General features: G+C 38.9%; 1 protein-coding gene across 11 annotated transcripts in view; it reads right to left on the reverse strand.

Moving 5' to 3' along the window:
• The window catches only part of otofa (otoferlin a), an 83754-nt gene that overhangs the window by 35707 nt on the left and 24567 nt on the right, over positions 1 to 23480 (reverse strand). For all 11 annotated transcript variants that reach the window (XM_038727248.1, XM_038727251.1, XM_038727242.1 and 8 more), the window contains exons 3-5: positions 20876 to 20964; positions 11249 to 11348; positions 7641 to 7840 (exon numbers count right to left, since the gene is read on the reverse strand). In XM_038727248.1, coding sequence (XP_038583176.1) covers positions 7641 to 7840; positions 11249 to 11348; positions 20876 to 20964 — 389 coding nt within the window. The remainder of the gene's footprint in view (positions 1 to 7640; positions 7841 to 11248; positions 11349 to 20875; positions 20965 to 23480) is intronic.

The following is a 23480-nucleotide window of genomic DNA, read 5'->3' on the forward strand; positions in this document are numbered from 1 at the left end:
ATAAGTGTGCTGACCTTCCTCAACCGCTTTACAAAACTCCCATGCAGATGAAAATAAATTAATAAAAAGGTTGGATAAAAAAAAGAACCCGCCAGTGATCAATAATTCATTGACATATATTGTACGTTCTGCTCTGGGGGCTCTGCTGAATGGAGCTCAATGAGATACCCTACACACACACACACACACACACACACACACACACACACACACACACACACACACACACACACACACACACACACACACACACACAAACTGTTCTTTCTCTCTCACATAGATTGGATGCACATATTTCGGTGCTTCCAGGATCCTCTGGACTGGAGCCAGGCAAAGATCGGCCCTACCTGATAACACAGTTGGGAGATGAAACTCTCACTAAACCAGAACCCTCTGTTCTGAAACCTTATTGAACGCTCTGCAGTCCTCCCTCTCTCTCTCTCTCTTAGTACTTTCTTCCTTTGGCAGATTTCTTACTCTGCTGCTCAGAGCATCAAGTCATGTTTTTCCTTCTTTGACTGTAGTAAGCCCTCTACTTTTATGTGACTAACACAGATAAAGTGAAATGTCAATATTACGTATCCCTGTGATATTGATATCTCTTCTTGAGTGCCATTGTGTAACTGCTATATTTGCCTACAGTGAAGTTAATGATAGTCTTTGCCCGTGATCTTGCAAGCTCAAAGCTTTACACTCATTAGTGTCACATGGTTAAAGGATCATGCAGGTTTAAAGCCTTCAAAGCCCCAAAAGCCTTCATGGCCTACATACAGCAAACAAAACATTTAAAAAATATATTTGGGCTATATTGTGTGTTTATTTGTGATTTTGTGTGTGTATGTGCACATTTATCTGTAGAATAAATACACTTCCACAACACTGATGATGATGAAGATGATTTAGGGAGTGAGCGAAAACATTCTACATAATGAGGAGGAAGGAAAAAAGAAAAGAATAAGCACGGTGAGGAAAATGAAGAGGAAGGATGGAGAATGTATGTTACACAACAACCGTTTTCTTCTATGAACACCCATTACTTTTAAAATTTTAATATTCACTCCAAATAGCACTCTTGCATTTTTTACTCTGTTGTTGCATCAACTGGGCTGGAAAAAAATCTTTCATTTCATTCAGACCATGCTTTCAAAGACGAAATGTTCCTTTTCTCTCGACATCCCCGATAACGTCTAAGGATTCCAAAGACAATTCCTTTTATGTAATCTTATGAATCTTCTCTAATGAGAACATCAGCTCTCTGTAGCCTTGTATTTCACAAGTCCTATCTGGGACAAACACACAGGTGATGCAGAAACTGGGATGTACCCCAGGAGGCATGTCTTTATGTCGTCATCGTCTGCTCCCATATCAGCGCTTGGAACAGAAGAATAACAGAGATGAGGTCTTACACACTTGCTCACACTCGTGCTCAAATTTACACATCGAACTATCACACAAGCTGAGTATAAGTACCACTGCAAGCCACAGCAAAACACAGCAGCAACAGCAGACAAACACAGAGCAATCCCTCGAGAGAATACAGCTACACAAGAAGAAACAAGGAATGTCAAAAAATCAAAACACAACTGCTTCAGTTCAGGATCTGTCTCAGCAGACGGAAGAGATAAAAGAACTATATATTTTTTTAGCTGATTATAGCTCACTGTGCATTTGAAAGCTGGCAGCTTGCAACCGTGTACAATAAATGTATGTCAGGAAATATATATATATATATGACATCAATAATTACATAGACAGCATGAAGTCAAACATACTGGTTAGTCCTCATCCTAAAAGTTTTTTTCTCTTGTAATGTTAATATTGAAAGTATACTGTTTAAGACAAGTATAAGCTAAAAAGCTAAATACGGTAATATTAGAATAAAAAATGGATGTACATGGATCATTAGCTTATGAAGATGCAGATATTTTGCCTGGCACACAGCTTAAGGACAACATCTTGTATGTTGCGATCAAATACATATTTAAGATCTCTTTTACAGGCTTCTTGTTTTAAAATGAGTCAGCTGGAAGCATTAACAAGTCAACCAACAAGAGTATTTTTAACTCCTGTGACTAACGTTAGCTTGGCTAGCTACAGATGATAAAATCTGGCAGAAACAACTTCGATTTCAGATGGCAAAATAGACAATCACTGGCTAATTTTGTCTCCCTCTGTGTGAAATTGAGGACAGATTGTTTGAAAGATTACTAAGAATTTATTTCAGAAGCATTTTTTGTTATATTAGTTCAAATCCTCCTCATCCCGACATCAATCAATACATCAAATGCTCTGAGAGAAAAATGAATACAAATTTGGCTGATCAACTGTCAATCAAGCTGGTCTGGACAAGCCCACATAGTCCTGAGAAGTGGTCTAATCAGGCAACATAAGTGAAGACACCTGTGCATGTGGGGCCTTCAACATCCTATCCAAATAAGAAACCACATAATCTATATTAGAGATTAATATATCTATACTGTACTGCTTAAGACTGACATGTTTCTGTATTAGCTGACATATAGGTTGTAATGAATGTTTCCACAGGGAGTCACCCAGATCAAAGACCTCACAATACCTGTCCTGCACCATAGCGCTGTGTGATGATGCATCGTCAACATGTGATGCCTGATCTGTAATTTACACTGAAGGATAAATGAATCACACACCTGGCAAAAAGTAACAATAAATAAATCAACACTTGATTCAGTAAGTGATCCTTTCAATGGAAGCTTTGCTCAGGCTGAACTGTCTCCTTTGAGTGCAGATCTGATGTTATGCAAATTAATCATGCATATTTAAATGGTGTGAATAAACACAATGATTACTTACAGCAATATGTTTCACTGTGGGTAATGCCGATTAATTTATGAATTGTTTTTACAAGAAAAAGAAGTCCTGTGTCCCTTTGCGACAGTGTTCAAGCATGATTATACTCCAATGTGCAACCCCAATTAATCTCATTGTTTGATGTCTGCAGATCAAATGACAATTGGAGCCTTAAATCCATTCTCTTCATGTCTGGCACATGTGTACCTCTGCATGCACTATTCAGCAGATCTGCTTCACTGGCAGTAAAACCACGCAGGAGGTGATTTATTTATTAGGAATAACAAATCCCCTGCATCATTGTGGTGCAGCAGATACCACAAAATGCTTCATGGGCATCGCCATGATCCTGCAGGCTCAGAGACGATGTGCAGCGAGACAGAGGCTGCAGAACTGAGAGGTGGTAGGAGTGGGATGGTCAACTTCAGGTGCAATTTCACTCAATTAAGTGGATGAGGAGGAACCAATATGCCTTAACAAGCTACCCACACTCTAATGCAGTCATCCTGTACAGTTGGAATGAAATTTGATGCTCACTGAAAATTGCAATGAGTACAAAGTCTCCTGTAAGCAGCATACATGACCTTTAGGCTGCAGGTGATATAACAGAAATAGACAGCAGTGGGTGGAGCTCGGTGTACCATGTAGACACATTTCTCCTATTTGTTTTTCTACTCTGCATTCATGAGTAAACTCAGAGCAGTCGTGATACTGCATGGGAATAATCCATAATAGAGGAGTTTGTGTTTGAATGTCTCTCAAGTGTTTTAGAAGTACAATATAGCTCCTGTTCTCATTAAGTTTTAAGTCTCAGAAAGAGTTCTGATATTATCGTAATGACTGGGAGGGACACTTACCTCTCCATGATGTTGTCAAATGAATTTGACTTTTAGAAAAGTATTACTGATGAGGTAGCATTTCTGTAAATAATGTATCTGCGTGAAAGAGGAGTTAAAACAGACGCAAAAAACCTCTAACCAATAGGTGGGAATGTCAGGCAAACAGGAATCATGTAGGAAATGTACCTTGAGGCTAATCTGTTTATTACATTCTGCTCCTCTTTTCCCTCCTCCTCCTCTGCCCTAGAGAAACGTGAGAGTCATCCCCGATTATTATTTCCTGCACATAAACACTTCATTACAAGGGTAACAACAATTACTACTGGCTGTAGAGTGTCAAAATTCAGGACACAATGAAACCTCTCAACCAAAGATAAAGTGAGCAGCTGGCCGTTCAGGATATAAATGGTTTGGATGAGAAGTGGCAAGGCTATTAAAAATTTTCCCACAAGCCTGTCAGTCTGGCCAACACTGGTGTGAGGCAGATTAGAGGTGGATTTGTTGGCTAGGCAAGAAGTTATTGGTATTTTCTCAGCAACTCATTCACTTTTTTCTTTTTTCAGACAAAAGCCCTACCGTAGCCCTTAACAAAGTCTGACTGACAGCTCTTTGCAACCAGGGGAACTTGATGAAAGGTGCCCTCATCAAACAGCTCAGGGCGGAGCGCTTGTTCACCTGAAGAAAGGTGAGGAAATGTAAATGACTGTGCTAGAGGTACAGGATAAATAATAATCTGACATACCGTTTGCTGAATATAAGTTCTAGCTCCAAGAGTTTGGCAACTACTTTCACCCTACTTTTATTGGACCTCTTTACAGTATTTCTCAACAGCAACTTTCTTTTCTCTTAGTCGACCAAATCCAAATACTGTTATATAACACCCGTGGGATGCTCTAAAACTTAGATTAGTCAACTTTTCTTGTTTTCCTCAGGCTGCTTGGAATCTCACATCGACAGACCCTGATCAGTTTTTAATTTTATGCTGCAAGACAGTACAACTTAGGCATTCAGTATCAACAAACAAAAACACAAACATGACATCATTCAGCCTCACAGATACACAATTCTTCACATGCCATTCAACATGCAGTATAATAATGGACTTAGGGGTCTCGCTTTACAGTCTCTGTGGAAATCAATACCACCCACAGATTACTTCACATACTATTCAGCAAAAACATGTTAACCAAGGAGGAAGACCACAGAGCCAGAGTGTCTTATAGTTTTTCATACTAAATCTATATAACCTTGTGCAGACTGGAATTTTTTTCTATTATTATAAACTACATATGCATTTCATTCTAAATTCTAAAATCCATTTTAAAATCCCACCATATTATTTTCAACTCCAAGTAAAAAGTCTCTTTCGATTCCTTCAACGCTGCCTCTTTGAAAGACGGCATGACGTTAAAGAGGTGGTATTATGCTTTTTCCCTCTCCTTTATTGAGTTATCTCTCTTTTTTGTGCATGTAACTGGTTTGCAAAGTGAAAAAGCCCAAAGTCCAGCCCAAAGGGAGTTCCCATCTCCCACAGAAAGCTCTGCTCTGAACTGCTTGAAAACAGCTCATTTGTAGTCCAACCGTTTCCCTTCCTTCACTGTGACGTCACAATGAAAACGCGTCATAAAGCTTGCCAAGCGTCAGGCACGCCCTCAAACCAAGCTGGTTGGTTTTCCATTGTAGAAATGTTGTACCTGTACCTGCTTCCAGGTACTTTTTTTGATATCACCTCACCTCGGTTGAGGTTCCAAGCGAGCTGAGGGATACTAAAATGTAATGTGAAAACATGACAGACTGCTGATTGGTCAGAGAGAATATTCACTATTCACTGCATCATCATTGCTGCACCAGACAGAGGCCAGCAACAGAAAGTTTTATATTTTACAGTTTTCATATGGTATTTCATCACTAAATCCACTTCTGAGAAGTTTTGAGGTGAAATATCAGCTATGTAGATTTCGAATATTGACAAGGTTTTCATACCGCTTATCTGTCTTTATATTTTGAGGAATGTTGAAATGTTTTAATTTAAAAAAGAGAAAGCTGTGTGGATCGCTGGTGTGTGTGTCGCATTGAACATTACGTTGCGGCAGTTGTGTGTGGCGTCGCTATGACGACAAGCTACATACTATCTCTGGGTACTATCTGTAATGGAAAACGGAGCAGGGCCGAGTAGAGTCGAGTCTATCGATTTGCACTATGGTAGCATTTTTCGGCAAGGCAGCATAGATCGTCAGAACACCGGCAACAGTTCAACGTTTAGTCCTAAAAGACGATGCGACTCTGTTTGGGCCTGGAAATTCACAATCACAACCTGTAAGTATGCTTTATTGGTTGTGAATTATATTTAAAATAAACACGGCAATGTAACTTCACAGACTGTTCAAGTGCGGAGTTGTTTTAAACGTTGGCTAACACAGCTAAAGTTATAGCTATAATGCTAATGGTACACCTGATGTGAAAGCTACTGAGCAAATGTTCAAATTGTTTGGCCAATTTTATGTAAAATTGAGTTGAAATATGGTGATTTTTGTAGCGGTTTATGGTAAGATGTGGAACAATGATGATGTGTGGTTGTGGACTTGTGAGTAACTTATGCCATCTGCAAGGTTACGGTCATAGTCTGAAGCGGCTTTGATTTGGATCACACTACCTTGTTTCTTACGACCTGCCCTTCTCTGCTTCTGCATGTGCAACTCCCAACAAAGATTTTGTACAAGTAAGATGCATCACTCTGTAGCTCAAGAGCGGAGTGTACAACACGCATGGTGAAAAGAGGAGCTGCAGCAATGTGCAGTATGAGAAAAATATGGTGTTTTTTGAACATTAAATCGTGGAACTCATAATGTCGACGTTGATATCAACTATGCTCGAACACATCTGCATGTTAATCTCTGTACAACCGACTCAGCAGCACCAGAGATATTTTTATTCCACAAATTTGCCCTCTTTGTCAAAACCTGGCGCCCACATTAGCCACAATGCAACTCAACCACTGACAGTTCAGTCGGTGATTTGGGTGTGCTATTATAGTAACAGCTAATGTACCCTCGAGCCGCTAGCCTCAAGAAGAGACGAGGAGCGGGCTACAGAAGTCTGGTAAGATCACTTCTTTCTAACTTCACACCCCCAGTTTTTTCAACTTGAAGGCTTCAGCCCCAACTGACACTGACTCAAGTAACATCACACAGCTCCCCTGAAGCCACAAATCTCTTTGTAAAACTATTCTTCACAAATGCAGTACTTCTCCCGAACACCTGTAAACAGACTTTGATGTGTAAAATTGGTGGAGTTCTCCTTTAAATTAAGTATGCACTCAAATTCAAATCTATTTTATGAGATAATCATGAGAACAGATAGTCAAAACATGTTTTTGCAAATATCTAAAACTATACTATACTATATCTAACTCAAAACCCTCTTCCAACTGCTCTGATTACTTAACTGTAGGTTTGCATAAACACTGTAACTATGGCCACGTCTGCATCTTATACTAACATGTTTAAAGAATATATTCTTTGATTGTAGATTCCTATAACGGATCATAGATGATTTTGCAAAACTCTGCTCTTAACTGTGGATTTGTGGGCATTAGTGTCTGGCCACCACATTCTTTGGTGGGTCTACCCACTGTTATTAAGCACAGGATCTCTTCATGTTCCCCTCCATAACAGTGACAGATGCTGCATCAGCTGGACAGTATAAAGCCTCATCACTGTGTGAATGCTGGATCCATCTGTCCACCTTAAATACATTCAAGTTATTTTCTCACACATGTGTGCCCCAATAGTAATGTTGATGATCTCTTTAAAAAAAAGTACATATTTTAAACAACATATCTTGTTTGCTGCTGTAGAGAGTCATTGAATTAATATTCAGTCAAATTCAATAGTCAAATTAACAGGCTGATCCACTGTAACATAATGTAATTGAGTTATCATTGACGTATGGAGAAGGTTTGTATGTTTGACTCACTTCCTGAAGGTCGGTATGGATCCCTGTAAGGATCGTCCCGGAGACGTCCCTGACCCATGGCTTTGTCCTGACAGCAAGCTGTCTGTTTCAAAGGCAAACATCCCGTCACGGTCATCAGGAACATCCAGGAACTCCCCATCGCTCCACACTCCCACTGTCCCATCCATTGAGTGGTATCTGATCTCTATAGTAACGCTGGTCTGAAAGCAGATGAACATGTGCTTATATTAATCAGCAGATAGTTAATAAACCTTCACTTCCATAGGCCACTGTGCAGTTCTTTAACCTCAAAGCATTTAGAGGAAAGACAATTTCATCTCAATGCATCAAAAACATTTTAATAATAAGAAAGTGCCAAACTGTTCTCTCAGTAGATCTGATTATTTCAGCTCTCAGCTGCTTCTCTTGTGTCTGTCATTTCTGTACCAAATCAAATCCAATGACTTTATGACATGTCTAATCTAGAAACTCCTACAATGCCAAAACTGAAGGCACAATTATTGTCCCTTACTAATATCAGCTCCCTCAGCTGTCAAGATCATTTTGAGTTGCTTTAAGGCCTGAGGAGCAAAGGCTTGCCAAATCATATAAAAATGTATTCCTATTTCTTAAAATTTAGATTTTTTGCCATGCAGCAGCGGCCGCTAGGGATGGCAATGTTGGTTTGTTGGTCGGCTCACTACTTTGGTTCAGACGGAAATACACCACTAACTATTGGATGGATTTAAATCACGTACATAAATCCCAGAGAAACCTACTGAATGTGGCAATCCTCTGACCTTTCCTCTAGCGCCTCCGTAAGGTTGACTTTAGGGTTTTAAATGAATCAAGGATTAATCGTTAATCGTAGTAACCCCTCTTTCCCTCCTGCACCATCATCTGGTCCAATACTTTAGTTTATGACCAAACACCACTTACAGCTGAGGCTGAGTTTCCCATGCAGCATCTGCCAACTTCGGTGTTTGTTCATGTGCTCTTAAGTCGGAATGTGGAATCAACGTGGACGCGGCTACAAAGATGTATTGGATTAGCATTATCAGAGCGTATAAACAACACGCAGACATCAAGCTCAATCTATATTTACATTAACTACATGTTAAAACCCTATTACAAATTACATGTTTGCAAAAATATGTATATGCAATACATGATTTTACACAAGTCAAAGTTCTGTATACTTCTTGTACATGTCTAATGTACACTTTATTTCTCTTTTTGCAATAAAGATTTAAGGAGGAGAAAAGGATTTTGATTATTCTGACACCACATGAATGCACCATCACTCACCCCTTCCACTCCAAAAGTGCAGGATTTAAGTTACGGTGGCCGACACGTTCTGTCTGCTCTCAATTTGTCCAAATTTCTCTTCTTTCCTTATTTCTAATAAACCAGTGGACTTCTACTACTATTACTACTAATTTTACTTGTTGTTCTTCTTCAACGTAGTAACGAAATGCACTCTGTAGCGCCATTTGTCCATTTGGGCTACTGCAGAAACGGTTCATTATGTAAGGTCTTTATACAGCACTGAAAACATAGTTATGGATATTTTATTGCATTTCTGTCAGTAGATCCTCCTAAATATTACACAATGGACCTTTAGGTTATCAATGTTTTACTGGTATTCTGCTTAACTAATTTTGTCCCTGCATATTGCTTCTTATTGTATAAAACGACTTTCGCACATCAGAAAATTTAAAAAGTTTTAAAGTAATTGTAATTGCTAAACTCGACACACATGTAATATTCCACCGTATCCAATGTGGCACAGTGACATTATAATCCAATCCAAACCTGTAGTGAAAGAGTCCAGTGAAATTACAGTCAACACATTTAGGCTCAGTCTTGGTTTATCTATAGCAATCCATTTAATTGTGTTTAGAAAAAGCTCTCAGCATCGGTTTGAAACTTTAACAGGACTATAAATCTTCTCTTCTCCCTGGCATTTGCTGGGGGAATTCAGATCGACAGTAAGTGTTAGTTTAATCCAAGCCAAAAACAATGGTGACACTGTAGTTTGTCTTTGGTGTCTTCTGGGGACTAGTGTTTGGACAAATATGATCCTCCTGACAATGACCTCATCTTTATTACAGAGTGGCCAATTTATTCTACTGACAAAGACAGATGAGGAGAAAATCTACACGAGGCTCTCATTCACCTTTCTCCCTCCATCTCTCTCTCTCTCTCTCTCTCTCTCTCTCTCTCTAGTTGCTTTCTCTTTCTCACATCCTCGCAAGACAATCACTGTAGTCCACGAGGAGTTAGATTTGTCACTATGGCAACCACACCGGTGCAGTTGTAGCCAAAAGTGTTGCTCACAGGTGATGTTGGATTGAATTTCACCAGTTTCTTCCTGCAGGGATGTACAGTGCTGAAATTATCTTAATTGTGTGTGTGTATACTTTGCTGTGTGTTCACGAGAAGCCACTTATTTTGTAAGCAGTTTTTTGGGGAAAAACCACCTTGTTCAAACTCATTGTTTTTTATGGCTGCCCCATATTTAACGTATGCTAGATGTCTTGTGCAACATTTCCCCAATTTCAACCTGACATCTTTGGTATTTTGGAAAACATATGAATCTCCACTTGAATTTTAAATATAGTTCTTTGCCTATAGAGCATGAGTTTGTTTTGACGGGTTCAGTCGGGTTGAAGAGGCTTCATGTAAATGGTGTTTATTCCTCATTTTGCATGTGCAGGTAACCTATGGCAGCTGTTCAACCTGCATTAACGCAGCAACGCATCAACACATGAGGGGTGGTGATGGCACAATGGATAAGACACATGCTTTTGGTATGAGAGACCCAGGTTCAAATCCACTGTGAGACACCGATGTATCCATGAGTAAGATACTTAACCCCTACTTGCATCCAGCAGATAAATAGAAACATAGCATTCATTTGGACTTGTCCCACATTCACTACTAGTAAGCAAATGTTGTCAGATTTTTTTTCTGGACAGGTGGTGTACAGTGTGTTTATCAGAACTTTTTTCTCCAAAAACAGCTGCCTGCTGCAGTTGAAAATGATGGTGGTGAAACGAATGAGAGTGAACCCACACAGTGAAGTTTCAGGCCATAAAACAAAAACAATGAGCTGAAAGATGCTATAAAGCTTGGTACTGATTAGTGCAGCTTGAAGTCATGTTTAGACTCAATGTGAAACCAGTCTTAGAGGCAAGGTGATTGCATACTAAGTCAAAGCAAAGACAGAGGTGGATGCAAATTCGCTCTGGGTGATGCAAACTGAAGCAAATACACGCCTACTCTGCACAAGTTGAAAACGCTTAAAGACATTGCCCTTTGCTCCAGGCTCTCAATTTTGCACTGGTTAAGAGAACAAATGGCAACAGGCAAACAAAATAAGCATGTTGCTCTTATAATTAATATACCATTGAACCTTTTGAATAAAAAAAGACCAGCTGTAACACAGACACACTCAGCTAACTAGCTACAGTTAACATTTTGGTATTTTGGTTGTTTGGGGCAAATAAACTGCAAAACAGTACTTGCATTACTCCTTATGTGGCTCTCAATATGTATCAGCAATCTATACGTATAAGCCTTGTAGATTGTTGACATTCCAATGTGAGAGCAGTGCTTAGCTTTACCTTTATGGATGTGTTGTTATCATCGATGAGTGTATCGGTGAGCTCTAGGTGTCCTTCTTCAGCCACCTTCTGAAGTACCATGCTGAAAGTCCCCACCAGTCTGCAGGAAAACCAACAGAAATTTCATCATTACATGGTGTTTTTATCCTTTGTTTCTCAAATTTAGAAGAAAATTTTTTTTTAGCCCCTTTCTAAATTTACATTAAAAGGAAACATTTTTACAAACTTAGATGACTAAATTAACTAGATTTAAGCTGAAAGACGAACATGTTTGAAAGTGTTTTTTTTCTGTAAAACCTCATGGTTGAATTAATGATTTTATAAGTAAAATCGCTGAACGCTCCAATTATACAGAAGTGCCTGAAAACAAAACTCTGATATCTCTGATATATAGATAGGTACATAGTATTTTCAACATTCACGTAACCAATTCTGCAATCGTAAAACTGTCTTGAGTTATCCAATGACGCGAGCTAAGCAAGCCCTAAACTTGGGAATCTTTCTGATCGCTACATTCCACACAGAACAATAAATCCTTCGAATTAAACAGCAGAATATGTTGTTTGTCCAGTCCCTCTAGAACACACATTAAAGTGTTTTCTGATCTGTAACGCCCCTGTCGGTAGGACGACACCATCTGTCTGATCCGTCCAAAAACGTGACAAAGAAATGTCTTTCACAGTGCGACAACAGTATGGTTATCAGGTTTTGTTAGGGTTAGACACAAAAACAATTTGGTTAGGTTTAGGGGAACATCATTGTTAAAATATATACTGTAGACTAGGAGCCAGAGCGTTCAGCTATCAAGCTCCTCTCCTGTGGAACCAGGTTCCAGTTTGGGTTCAGGAGGCAGACACCATCTCCACATTTAAGAGTAGGCTTAAGACTTTCCTCTTTGATAAAGCTTATAGTTAGGGCTGGCTCAGGTAGTCCTGAACCATCCCTTAGTTATGCTGCTATAGGCCTAGACTGCCGGGGGATTTCCCATGATGCACTGAGCTCCTCTCTCCTCTACTTTCTCTCCCTCTGTATGCAACCTTATCCCATTATTGCATGTTACTAACACAACTTCTCCCCTTTCTGGTAGTCTTGTGCTTTCTTGTCTCTCTCCTCTCTCCTATCACTTCCTGCAGGTTTTCTGGCTCTGGAGCTGTGGAGTCTGGATCTGTGGCTGCGGGTCACCTGCTGCCCCTGTGTTCCTGCTCGACACCCTCTACTGCAACGACTACTGTTGCTAGTCTTATTGTTATTATTGTTATTATAATCATTAACATTACGATGGTTACCATTAACACTATTATAAATATCTGTACCATTTTTCATTTAGTCTATAGCAACATCACCTTTACTGTGTGTGTATATTGTGTAGGCTGCCTCCCTCCCCTCTCTCTCCTTACATCTCCCTCCCCTCTCTCTCCTTACATCTCTCTCCTTACATCTCTCTCTCTCTCTCTCCTTACATCTCTCTCTCTCTCTCTCTCTCTCTCTCTCTCTCTCACCCCGAGGCAGATGGCCGCCCACCCTGAGCCATGGTTCTGCTCGAGGTTTCTGCCTCTTAAAAGGAAGTTTTTCCTTGCCTCTGTCGCCTAGTGCTTGCTCTTGGTGGGAACTGTTGGGCTTCTGTAAATAACATCACAGAGTACGGTCTAGACCTGCTCTTTTATGAAAAGCGCTGTGAGATAACTGTTGTTGTGATTTGGCGCTATATAAATAAAATTGAATTGAATTGAATTGAATTGAACTTTGTTAAGGTTAGGGGGACCTTCATTATCATGGTTACAGCAACGGACACTGTCGCTTTTGCTGTGCTCCAGTTAGACCAGTTGACCTGAACATCACCTGAACCTGAGAGCTTGAACATCACCTGAACTTGAAACAGAAACACAACTGACACTACAGGACAGACTTCAGTACTATATTCTATGTGGCATTATACACACAAAAAAACATAATTCAAGAAAAATGGATATGTGCTTCAAGAGACGCTTAAATAGACAATCTTAATCAAAAAATTGTGGCAGAAGATAACAAAGATAAAATGAAAGCCAGTCCCTCTCTTTAATATTTCCTCAAAGAACACAACAGGAAATGACTCTTTGATTGTTGTCATTACATGTAAGATCATTAGACATAAGGCACATTTCTATGCTGCCCAAGGATCCTTCATAGAACATAACAGTGGGAAGAAGCCCAGTACAGTCCCCATTCAGCTAGCAAATTAGAGTTGGTGAATAATTTAATGAGTTTCCCCCAAAACAGTGTGTTGTTGGTAGAGCAATCAGTCACACACAAAGAACATGCAGCGCAGGCCACACTGAACCACAGCCATATGCCATTTCTACTATAATGGTGTTTAGCTCTATTTATACACACACACGCACACAAAAACAACCTGGTACAATGGATTGCAAATACAGCTGTGTTTTCCACTTAATAATATATAGGCTACATACAAAATACTTGGGGAAAAAAGGAACAACAAGACAATCATTAAGAAGAACAGACACACAATCACTTTGCTGGATCTGAGAGAAAGATAATATCACAAAACAAGGGCATACGGTCAATAGCTTACCACTTGGCACACACACACACACACACACACACAGAAGAGATCCGCAGGGATCGCAGCTAACGATGTGAGCTCCCCAACAGGAGTATAGAAATTGACAGTCAGGCGAGAGTGAATGAGCACAGTAAACACAAACACACACTTCCTGTACTGTACACAAGCACACTTGCACCTCAGCATGAAAAACTAACAAATACTATCTTACTAAATATATAACCAAAGAATAACAACACAGCCAGTAGGTCCTTATCAGTGAGCAAATAAAGAGTCTGCTGTTTATAACCTGCTATTATTCTTTCCCTCTCCCCAGACTAATTGTGAGGATTGGAATTTACATGCTTAACTGCTCTTGCTGCAGCTGATAGCGTGAACATTTTCGTCCAGAAGCTTCACTTCTGGGTTGATTAATTTGTCCTCAGGAAAATGTGAACTTTGTTGATATGGGATACGTGAAAGGCTCAGTGGTTAGCACTGTTCCCTGGCCTGGGTTCTGTATTCACATCAAGCCCCTGTGATTGGACACAACTTCCAGCTTCCACTAGACTTTCTGGCTCACACCGGTGTGTGATATTTGCCGCTAACTGATTGCCCAAGTTCCCATTCACTGCCTTTGTCAGCGAGGAATGAACTTTCCACACATGCACATGGTTTACAACTTCGTGTCTTACCATATTCAAACATTGTGTCCACTATTGCTCACGTGGTCTTCTACTTCATAACTGCTGGTCTAATCTTTCCCCTCCCCTTTCTTCGGCAACAGATTCTCCCTTAATTTTAACACTTTGTAACCATGAAATACCAGATATCCTCATGCTGCCATTAGTCCTGCAAAAAGCATAGAGTTACAAGCTCTTTTTGAAGCAAACTTCTCCAGAAAATGTGAACTTATCTTGTGTTTTTTTTTTGGAATACCTGACGGCTCAGTAGTAAGTACTGTTCTCCTAATCAGGATTTTGTGTCAGATCATAAGATCCCCAGTTTGATCTCTGGCAGTGCTCCTCATATCACTACTTTAATAAGTGGTTGATTCGACTAAATTCCCACAAGCATCATTGTTGGTCAAGCAGCTGCAGCTTGCAAGCTCTCACACACATTTTCTTCAGGAAATCCATTTCTAGTGTCTCTCTCTCTCCTCTCTGTTCTCACCTATACTTTTTTCGGTACTCTAGAGGTGGTGGTTATGAATTCAGCTTGCAGTGAAAAGTGATTCTACATTTGTCAGCTGAGCTTCAAAACTTAATAATGAGGTAAATTTGGACTTCCAGAACTTGAGTTCACTTTGAATCCCAGTTATACAAAAAAAAAGTATGTGCCTCCCCTCAGGCACTTGCCGCAGATGCTTCTTATTGTGAAGGTGCTATCTGCCAGGCTCCCCACTGAATAACTCCATGCTCAATTTTACAGTCTTGACATGACTCTATAACAAAGTGTGTGAGGATAATAATGGTTTTGTGCAGTAAACTTTTTCTTTGAAGATTAGAAACAATAGAAACTTCTGCAACACTGAGCATAATCACTGAAAATACTAACCCACCGCAGTATAATCCACTCTTTCCGTCTGTAGACAGTGGTGATCAATATGTCCAGGGCTACTTAGAAAAGCAAATGGTCTGTCATTTTCTTTCAGCCATTGTAACATGTGTACAAGCGCTGAATAATTTAACTGAGCAGGGCCTATCATGTTCTGGCTCACTTTGTAGCACTTCAAAAGGTGCCATTCATTATTGATTGTTCTGCAAACAATTTACTTTCATCTGCTCTATAATTCAGAGCTCCCTTCCCTTTCCATTTGTATGTTATTTTTTCTTTCAAGTTTCTTTTGTAAATCGACTGTAACAGTGACGAAATCACTGGCTTAGGTGAATTCGAGAAGAGCACAACTGTAAAATGTAGAATATTTTTACAAGTCAAACAGAGTTGTTCTTAAGGTTGCACTAATTTACCACAGCTGCTGGTAGCTCAGCTGGAGGACAGCAACCCTTTGCCAAGCACTGCCCCAGACTGCAGGAACCACACTGATACAAACATGTAGGGCTGCAGCTAACAATTATTTTAGTATTTGAAGCTTCGATAGATTATTTAAACGATTCATCGATGCGTCGTTTAAGAAGTACTTTTTCTTGGCGACATCAATGTCTGTACCAAAATTTCATGGCAATCTATCCAGCAGTTGTCGAGATATCTCAGTCTGGAGTGGTGGGCTGACCGACTTTACCTTCCCTAGAACCTGGCTGCGAGCACTGCTAAATGTCAGTGAATCTACTGTTTATCATTACAATTATGTTAATAATGAAAATCTTGTAAATATCCACACTTTTTATCTTTTTATTTTTTCTTTATTTTATATTTCTATTTTTTATATTTATTTATTTATTGTTCTTCATCTTTCTATTATTCTTCTATTCCTTAATTACATTAATTTGAATGTGAACAATTATGAATAAGTTTCCCTCAGGGATCAATAAAATATTTCTGATTCTGATTAGGGTCTAAATAATCACAAAAACGTGTTTATGCTTCTGGTGAAATAGAACATTTCAAAAGGTACAAAATCACAGAGTTTATTACAATGCTTCAGGCATGAGGAAGCCAACATAAAATTCAACAGAGTATGAGGTTTTTGTTTATAAGCTTGCAATTTAAGACCAAGCAATAAATTGTTGAGTCTCAATGTGTACAGCTTGGAGGGATTGCATACTTTTGAAGTCAGAAAAGCCCAGTTGGTTGGTACAAAGAAAAATAACGAAGATAAACAGAAACTCAAGAAGGGAATAAAATAAATGGAAATGAGATGATTTGATTTAGTGCTGAAATCAGGAGAAGAGAAAGAACAAGGAAGATTCCTTTGAGCAGAGAGCAGCCATTTGAATTGTAAACAGTCTTATCTCACTTCTGACGAAACTGCTTTCCATAAAACTAAATCCCATTCTAAAGATAAAACAGGCAAAAAATCATAAGGTCTAACATATAGAAACTGTATGCTTACTCTCAACACAACAGAGAAAATAGTTCAAAAGTGTTGCAGAGTTTCATCTATTTTTCAAAGACGAACACAGGGCTTATACACAGACCACTAGATTTTTAGAACACATATTGTTCTTTCTGATTGATCAGTGTTTGTGTCTGCAGAGCAAGGGGCAGAACAGACAAAAGTTTTTAGTATTCAGGGTTGATGTTCAGATAGCACCACTAACAGTTGGATGTTAATTCATTCTCATTTTGTTTGATAATAATAATCTTCGGCTGCGCGACCGGTGTTGCAAACAATCAGCGAGCTACATCGCCAACACCTCATTTTCCTCTCATCTGATATTGCTTACAATTACACCCGAGAATTGTGACTACAGCTGGATAACATTTTGTGACCTATTTAAAAAAAAATAGCTGTTGGTCAAAGATTTTATCCTGTTACAATGGGCTGTTTCTTTGGAGCCATCCTGATAAGAATTACACAATATTACATAAATAAAACACAGAATTATTATTATGATGAGGTGCTATGATGTCTCAACCAAATGACATTATTGCAGTCAGTCTTGTACTTATCTGGTAAAGGCACAAGTGGAAATTTTATTCCGCTGCAGTAAACAATCTGAGCTTTGTACGTAGAAGCTGCTGTGATATAACCTTTTGTGATAAATAGTGTTACAATACATGTGTAAATCAATGTAAGACATTCTAATTTATAATTCTTAAAACAATCATGTACAACAGGGAATTTCAAACTTTTCCACATCCCCAGGGGGCTAATGGCTGAACTGGGACACACAGCATGTTTTAATAAAAAATATTCTGTCATTACGTGAGAGCGATGTACCAGCATAATTAGGCTTTCCTTTCATTTCATTATGCCTGGACTATTACATTGTTTACTTTGCGTATTTTAACCAGAAAGCTTTCAAGCCCCAGACTGTCCTAAATCCAGCAGCCATTTAGGCCCTTAAGTTGAATTTAGAGACACATAACCCCTATTTTAGCCTATCCACCACACTGGTAGCTCCATTTTAGCCATCTGTATTCCTATATGTTTAAATAATTTCACTTTTACGTCATTTCATAACCTAGCACCTAGCTACACTGTAGAGCTTTTATGCCCATATGAGCCACATGTAGCCTGAGATCCTCAGACAACCTTCAGACCGAAAACAACTCTGTGTTTAAACAACAGTGTTGTTTGTGGGGTTACAGTGATTCAGGTACCGGTGAGACGTGAAATAACATCCAGGAAGTCCAGGTAGAGTAATAGATCTATGAGTTTGATAGCTTATCAGACACCATAATCCCGCACAGCGGTTTATAAAACTTCTATTCTACTCTAACTCTTCTTCTACCTGTAGTACAGCATTCAAGTAATCCTCAGGTAATGTGCTCTTGCGCGTATTGATTGATAAACACCGTGCCTTGCCGGATGATGTTGTGTTGCAGCTATAGTTGACCAAGGTTAAACTTTTTTGCTTTTGTGATACAGTGACAGTGCTAATCAGACACTGAGCCTGCTGTAAAACATTGGATTAAAAATACCATTAGTAATTCAAATTCTAATTCCAAGGACCCCCTGATATTCCTCAGTGGACACACACTTGGAGTCATTGACCTCAGGTTGAATCATATAACCTCCTCTTTGCTCCAGTGCTCAATAACTCACACACAGTGCAGTGCAGATTATCATCTCTCAGCCACAGGGGAAAACAAATAATAAAACATGGTCTATATGCCACTACAGCACAGAGACCATCATGCATTATTGCTTTCTCTTTGTGTTGTGGTAATGTGATCGCACCTGTCATCGCATGGTGCGACACACTGGCCTTACAGTGTCTTGGTGCAGACCGTGATGAAGCAGATCAATTACTCTGGTAATGATGCTTCCTGTGGACATATGGAGCAGGTGTGAGAAGAACACAAGCTATGACTCATCTTGAATTATTTACCCACTTAAATGTGGGCCAGGTTGTGTTTATGTGTGTGTGTGTGTGTGTGTGCGCGTGTCTTAATGTGTGTGGGAAAGTGTCTTTGCATGAAAGTTTGTGTGTCTTCTGCTTGTGCACAAGCGCATTTAAGGCTTTGCAAGCTGTGAGTGGATGAAAAAGTTTAAAAGCATCTGGTTTAAAAATAGTAATACATGTTTTTCCCTTTCTGTCTTTCTTTTTCTTGCTATTTCCAGTTGCCAATGGAAAACTGGAATCCATCTTTACTGTGCTCAAAACTGCAATGTACTTTACATATGTTTTAACTGACTTAAACACTCGATGTTTGGGTTTGGCCACCGCAGAATGATGACAATCAAAGGTCACCTTGTAGTCTGTTGCCCATGTCTCCAAGATTTCAGTGACTCAAGTAGGTCTGTTGTTTTTTGACAGCAGTTTTCACAAATGGAAAAACAACTAGGCCAATCAGAGCTTTGTGGACGAGATTGTGTTGGAGCATCACAAAACATTAGCATGTTAGCAACTGTAGCATGTTAGCATGCTAACAGTGGCTAATTAGTACTAAACACAAAGTATGTAATTAGTTTTGCAGATAAACCAAAGTGATGAAAATTAAATTAAATGTATTAATTTCTGTGAATCGTCATGGGTGGCTGTGACATTCTCGTTCTTTCTCTTTTCCTCTTCCTCACAATGACATGACAGCAGTTAGGAGCTGACTTGATGTTGAACTGATACAACATCTGTCTGCACACCTGTCATTGGCTTTTGACTCTGAGTCGTCTTCGTAAGTGAAACCTGCAGCGCACACATTCACACACAACTGCATTCACACACAGCAGACAAGATAAGGTCACACAGAAAGTATAAAGACAGTGGTAACACGCACACATACATTACCACCCACACACACACAGACGAGCAAACTAAATTTTAATGACTGCGTAGGCGACATAATGTGTCCTCAGTCTGGACACATCAACCAGTTGTCCAGTTAAACGCAGCAGCTGTAACCATTTGATTGGATTTGCTACAGACTCAGGAGATAGACTGGCTTCCTGCCACATCCAGTCTGCATCTTTTCAGGTCTGGACACATCAGCCTGAGGGGCTACAAAGGAAAAAAACCCAAGATAAAGAGGATGAGGATGCGGAGTGGAGGGAAATTAATGAAAGCTGGGGTGGGCAATTTATTTCCGAAGCGTTATTTTTTTTGTTGTTGTTGAAATTCTCTTTATATCACAACATTAATCAATAAATCAAATGCTCTGCTCAAGAATCAACTATTTGTGTCTCTGTGACCACAGATCTGTGACGTACCTACCTACTTGCCGACCTGTGTGCACTCTGCCCGTGCACTCACTGTGCATGAAAATGTGTTTTAGGGAGTGGCTTTTGGGGGAGGCCGGAAGAGATGGGGTGTGATTCTTTTGGCTGGATACTTTCAAAATCTGGTTCTCCAACACTGCCTACCCCATCTTCAATTAGGTAGTTTCCACAAATGCATCTGCTCAAATAATTTCTTAGAAGTAATTAGACTGCTGTGCAGGGCGCTTGGAGAAGGTCTGGGTATTAGTGCTTTGTTAAAGAGCACTTTGGTCACCAATGTAAGAACTGTAAATCGCTCGTAATTAAAATAAATGAATTGTAACTATTCTCATCAATACACTTGTCAAGCCAGTATTATATCAAACACATGTACTGCAAATAATTACAGTACAAGACACGTTCAACATGTGATCCCAGTTGCATCGTGCACTCAAGCACTCTGTGTGTTTTTCATGATCTGACTGTCTAGAGATTGTAAAGTGACAAATGTGCCCATTACTGAGGATCTAATGCAGTTTCATTACCTCCACTTCCCCACTGATGTGAAACTCATTCATGACCAGCTCTGTTGTTTGCAGTCTGTTACACACACAATTGAGTCAATTTAGAAAAATCCCTCAGGGAATACAAGCTTTTTCTCCTTGATCTGAGAAACCTGCGCCATGTGACAGTCTGAATTAGTCACAGGCTGTGACAGGAAGGCAGGAGGGGCACTGAAACCACCAACAGTTTACTCTGAAATGCTGTTGGTGTGGCAAATGTGATTTAAGGACAAGCTGGGAGCAATGGTACACTTTACCTGTTGGAAAAGACTTTGCTGTAATTGTACACTTGGATCTCCAACGTCTCGTTTCCATCCAGCCTGCTGGCAATGGGCCACCGAAATGTCTGAAAAAAAGACAGAATATCATGGATTTAGAAGATAGTAGGGCTGCAACTAAAGAGTTTATGTATTATCAATAAATCTATCTTTTTAATTTTTGATTAATCCAAAAATTGTTTAGTCTATCAAATGAAAGAAACCAGTGAAAATGCCCGTTTGTCACATTCTGCCTGTCAGCCATGTTTTAGTTTTGCACTCTGTGAGTTTTGGTCAGTTAAGTATATCTGTTATTTTGGTCTTTAGTTCACTGTGAGTTTACTTATTATTGTTATTTAGTCTGGATTATTATTCATCTAGTTATTATCTGTCAGCTAGTGTTTAGTGGTGTTTTGGTATTTTCCTTATTTCCGTTCTGTTCCTGGTTGAGTGTTGTCCTGTTTCCTGGTTAGTTCTGTCTCTGTTCCCTACCCCGGTCTGTATATCAGTTGGTCCATGTTTTCTTTTGGTCTTCTTGTGTTCTCTGTTTGTCCTGTCTCTATCTTAGGTTTAGTTCTGCATTTTGGTTCTGTGTCTTAGTTTATGTTATATTATATTTGACATTTTTACTTTCTTATAAATCTAAATAATTCTAAACAAAACATTAAGCTTCCTGTTTTCATTTGTCGGCTGGCTCAATTCCATCTGAGCGGGTCCCACAGCATCACCCTGTCAAAAATCACTCTATATTTATTATATGTGTACTACATTTACAGCTAACAATCCCACAATACAGTGCTTTGCATTTTATAGATGCAGTGAAACAAAAAGACGATGATTAGTATACAAAATCTCAATTTACTGCTTAATTTTGAGTAAACTATGTAGTGAATAAGTGTGAATAAGTAAAGGAGTGGGTGGTTTTGGACACAGACAGCAGAAAATTGCTGCATTAAGTCACCCAGAGACAGAACAGATTCAAAGTCAGCATACATATGTTCCTCTGAGGTATCCTTGAGTTTAAAAGACCAGCTACAGATATGTGTTCAGGAAGGAATAAAATCGTCATAATGTTTTATTTATCACCATAAACATCTCTAGGTCCTCTAGCACTGACTTAGAATATTGATAAGGTTTTTACTATAAGATAAAACAAATCCAAGCAAAGCTGTATAGTAATGTCCTGGATATCCTTGAGAAAAAACCCCAGGTTGTGAAAACAACTTTGAAGGATAACCTTCATTTGGCATTTTCACTTTAATTGGCTCTGAACAGACCGTTTTAAGGTGGCTCATTTCATGTAGCTTTGACATGAAAAGGAAAAAAATAACCGTCTTTGCAATAAATCATTTCCACCACCCATCTCCTCTGTGATGTCTTTAATAATTGGCTTTGTAAGGTTGATCAGACACTCAGTACCTGTGTACCTGTGTGGTACAAGCATACAGTACATCTCTCTTGAAGGGCCTGTCATCTATAAATTTTTATGAACCCTGAGTCTGTTTATTAGCAGTCAGCATTTCAGTCAAATAGGTGGATGAGTTGTAATCTCTTCAGTCAAATCATCAAGTACAGCTAAGTACAGTCAATAATATGTGACTTTTTTTATACAGCTACTAAAAAGTCAATGACCGATATTAATCTTCACATATCACATCACAGCTGTAAAATCAAATAATCTATAAAAGGTACTTTTAAAAAAGGATGAAACATATTTTATTTTTGGGCATTTGCCTAGAATGAGATAGAACAGTTGGAGAGAGTCAGGACATGCTGGAGAGAGAGAAGGGGCGACATGCAGCAAACAGTCACAAGTCGGACTCAAAACCGACCAACCAATTGAGGCTCTAAAATGGGATTAAATTTGGATTCTGTGATGTAACTCCAAACATCATCCGAGCCTTGAGAGTGATGTTTTAAAACATCCAAATGATATGTAAATCTAATTTAGTCAAACTGTTTCTGTAAGAATCCTCGTATTTAAATAGGTGTGAAAAATCAATTAAATCAATTACAATTACTACCTGATAGTATCCAACATTTGCTCAGTGGTATGGAATTAAAATGTTTAGCACACTTTAATGAACAAATATAAAATGTATAAATATGTTCGATAAGAGTCGTGTTCAATTGTATGGCAATACTATTGTATTTATGTTGCATTGTTCGCTACTGCATTGTTTTGTTGGGGGAAATTTACATTTTTTGCTGTTTTTTTTTTCTCCCAAATAGTTTGTGTAATCCTCTAATTGACCAAAATAAATTTCATTTTCAGTATATCTGGAAATGTTTCACAGTTTAAAAAAAAATAAAATAAGCATAAGCAATCCTCTTTGCACTCTTAAACTTCTAATTGCAAGTTAAATTAGCAGGGTAATATATCCAGTGCTCCCCTCCGGTTTGTTTTGAACTGGCTTTACTGACAGAATAATTAATCTGTTAAATTAAGATCCAGACTTTAAGTGACTGTATTTGGAATATTATTTAGCTGTAGAACATTTTGAAACATTAAGTAGGTAATATCTATGAGAAAAGTATGTTATGATAGATGTGCTAAAAGCTTCGAAGCTATTTACAAGCTCTATTAAAGCATTAACATGCATAT

This window comes from Micropterus salmoides, unplaced genomic scaffold (genome assembly GCF_014851395.1).
Source record: "Micropterus salmoides isolate LMB-PRFRI ecotype aquatic unplaced genomic scaffold, ASM1485139v1 Ms_hic_scaffold_18, whole genome shotgun sequence".
Taxonomy (NCBI): Eukaryota; Metazoa; Chordata; class Actinopteri; order Centrarchiformes; family Centrarchidae; genus Micropterus; species Micropterus salmoides.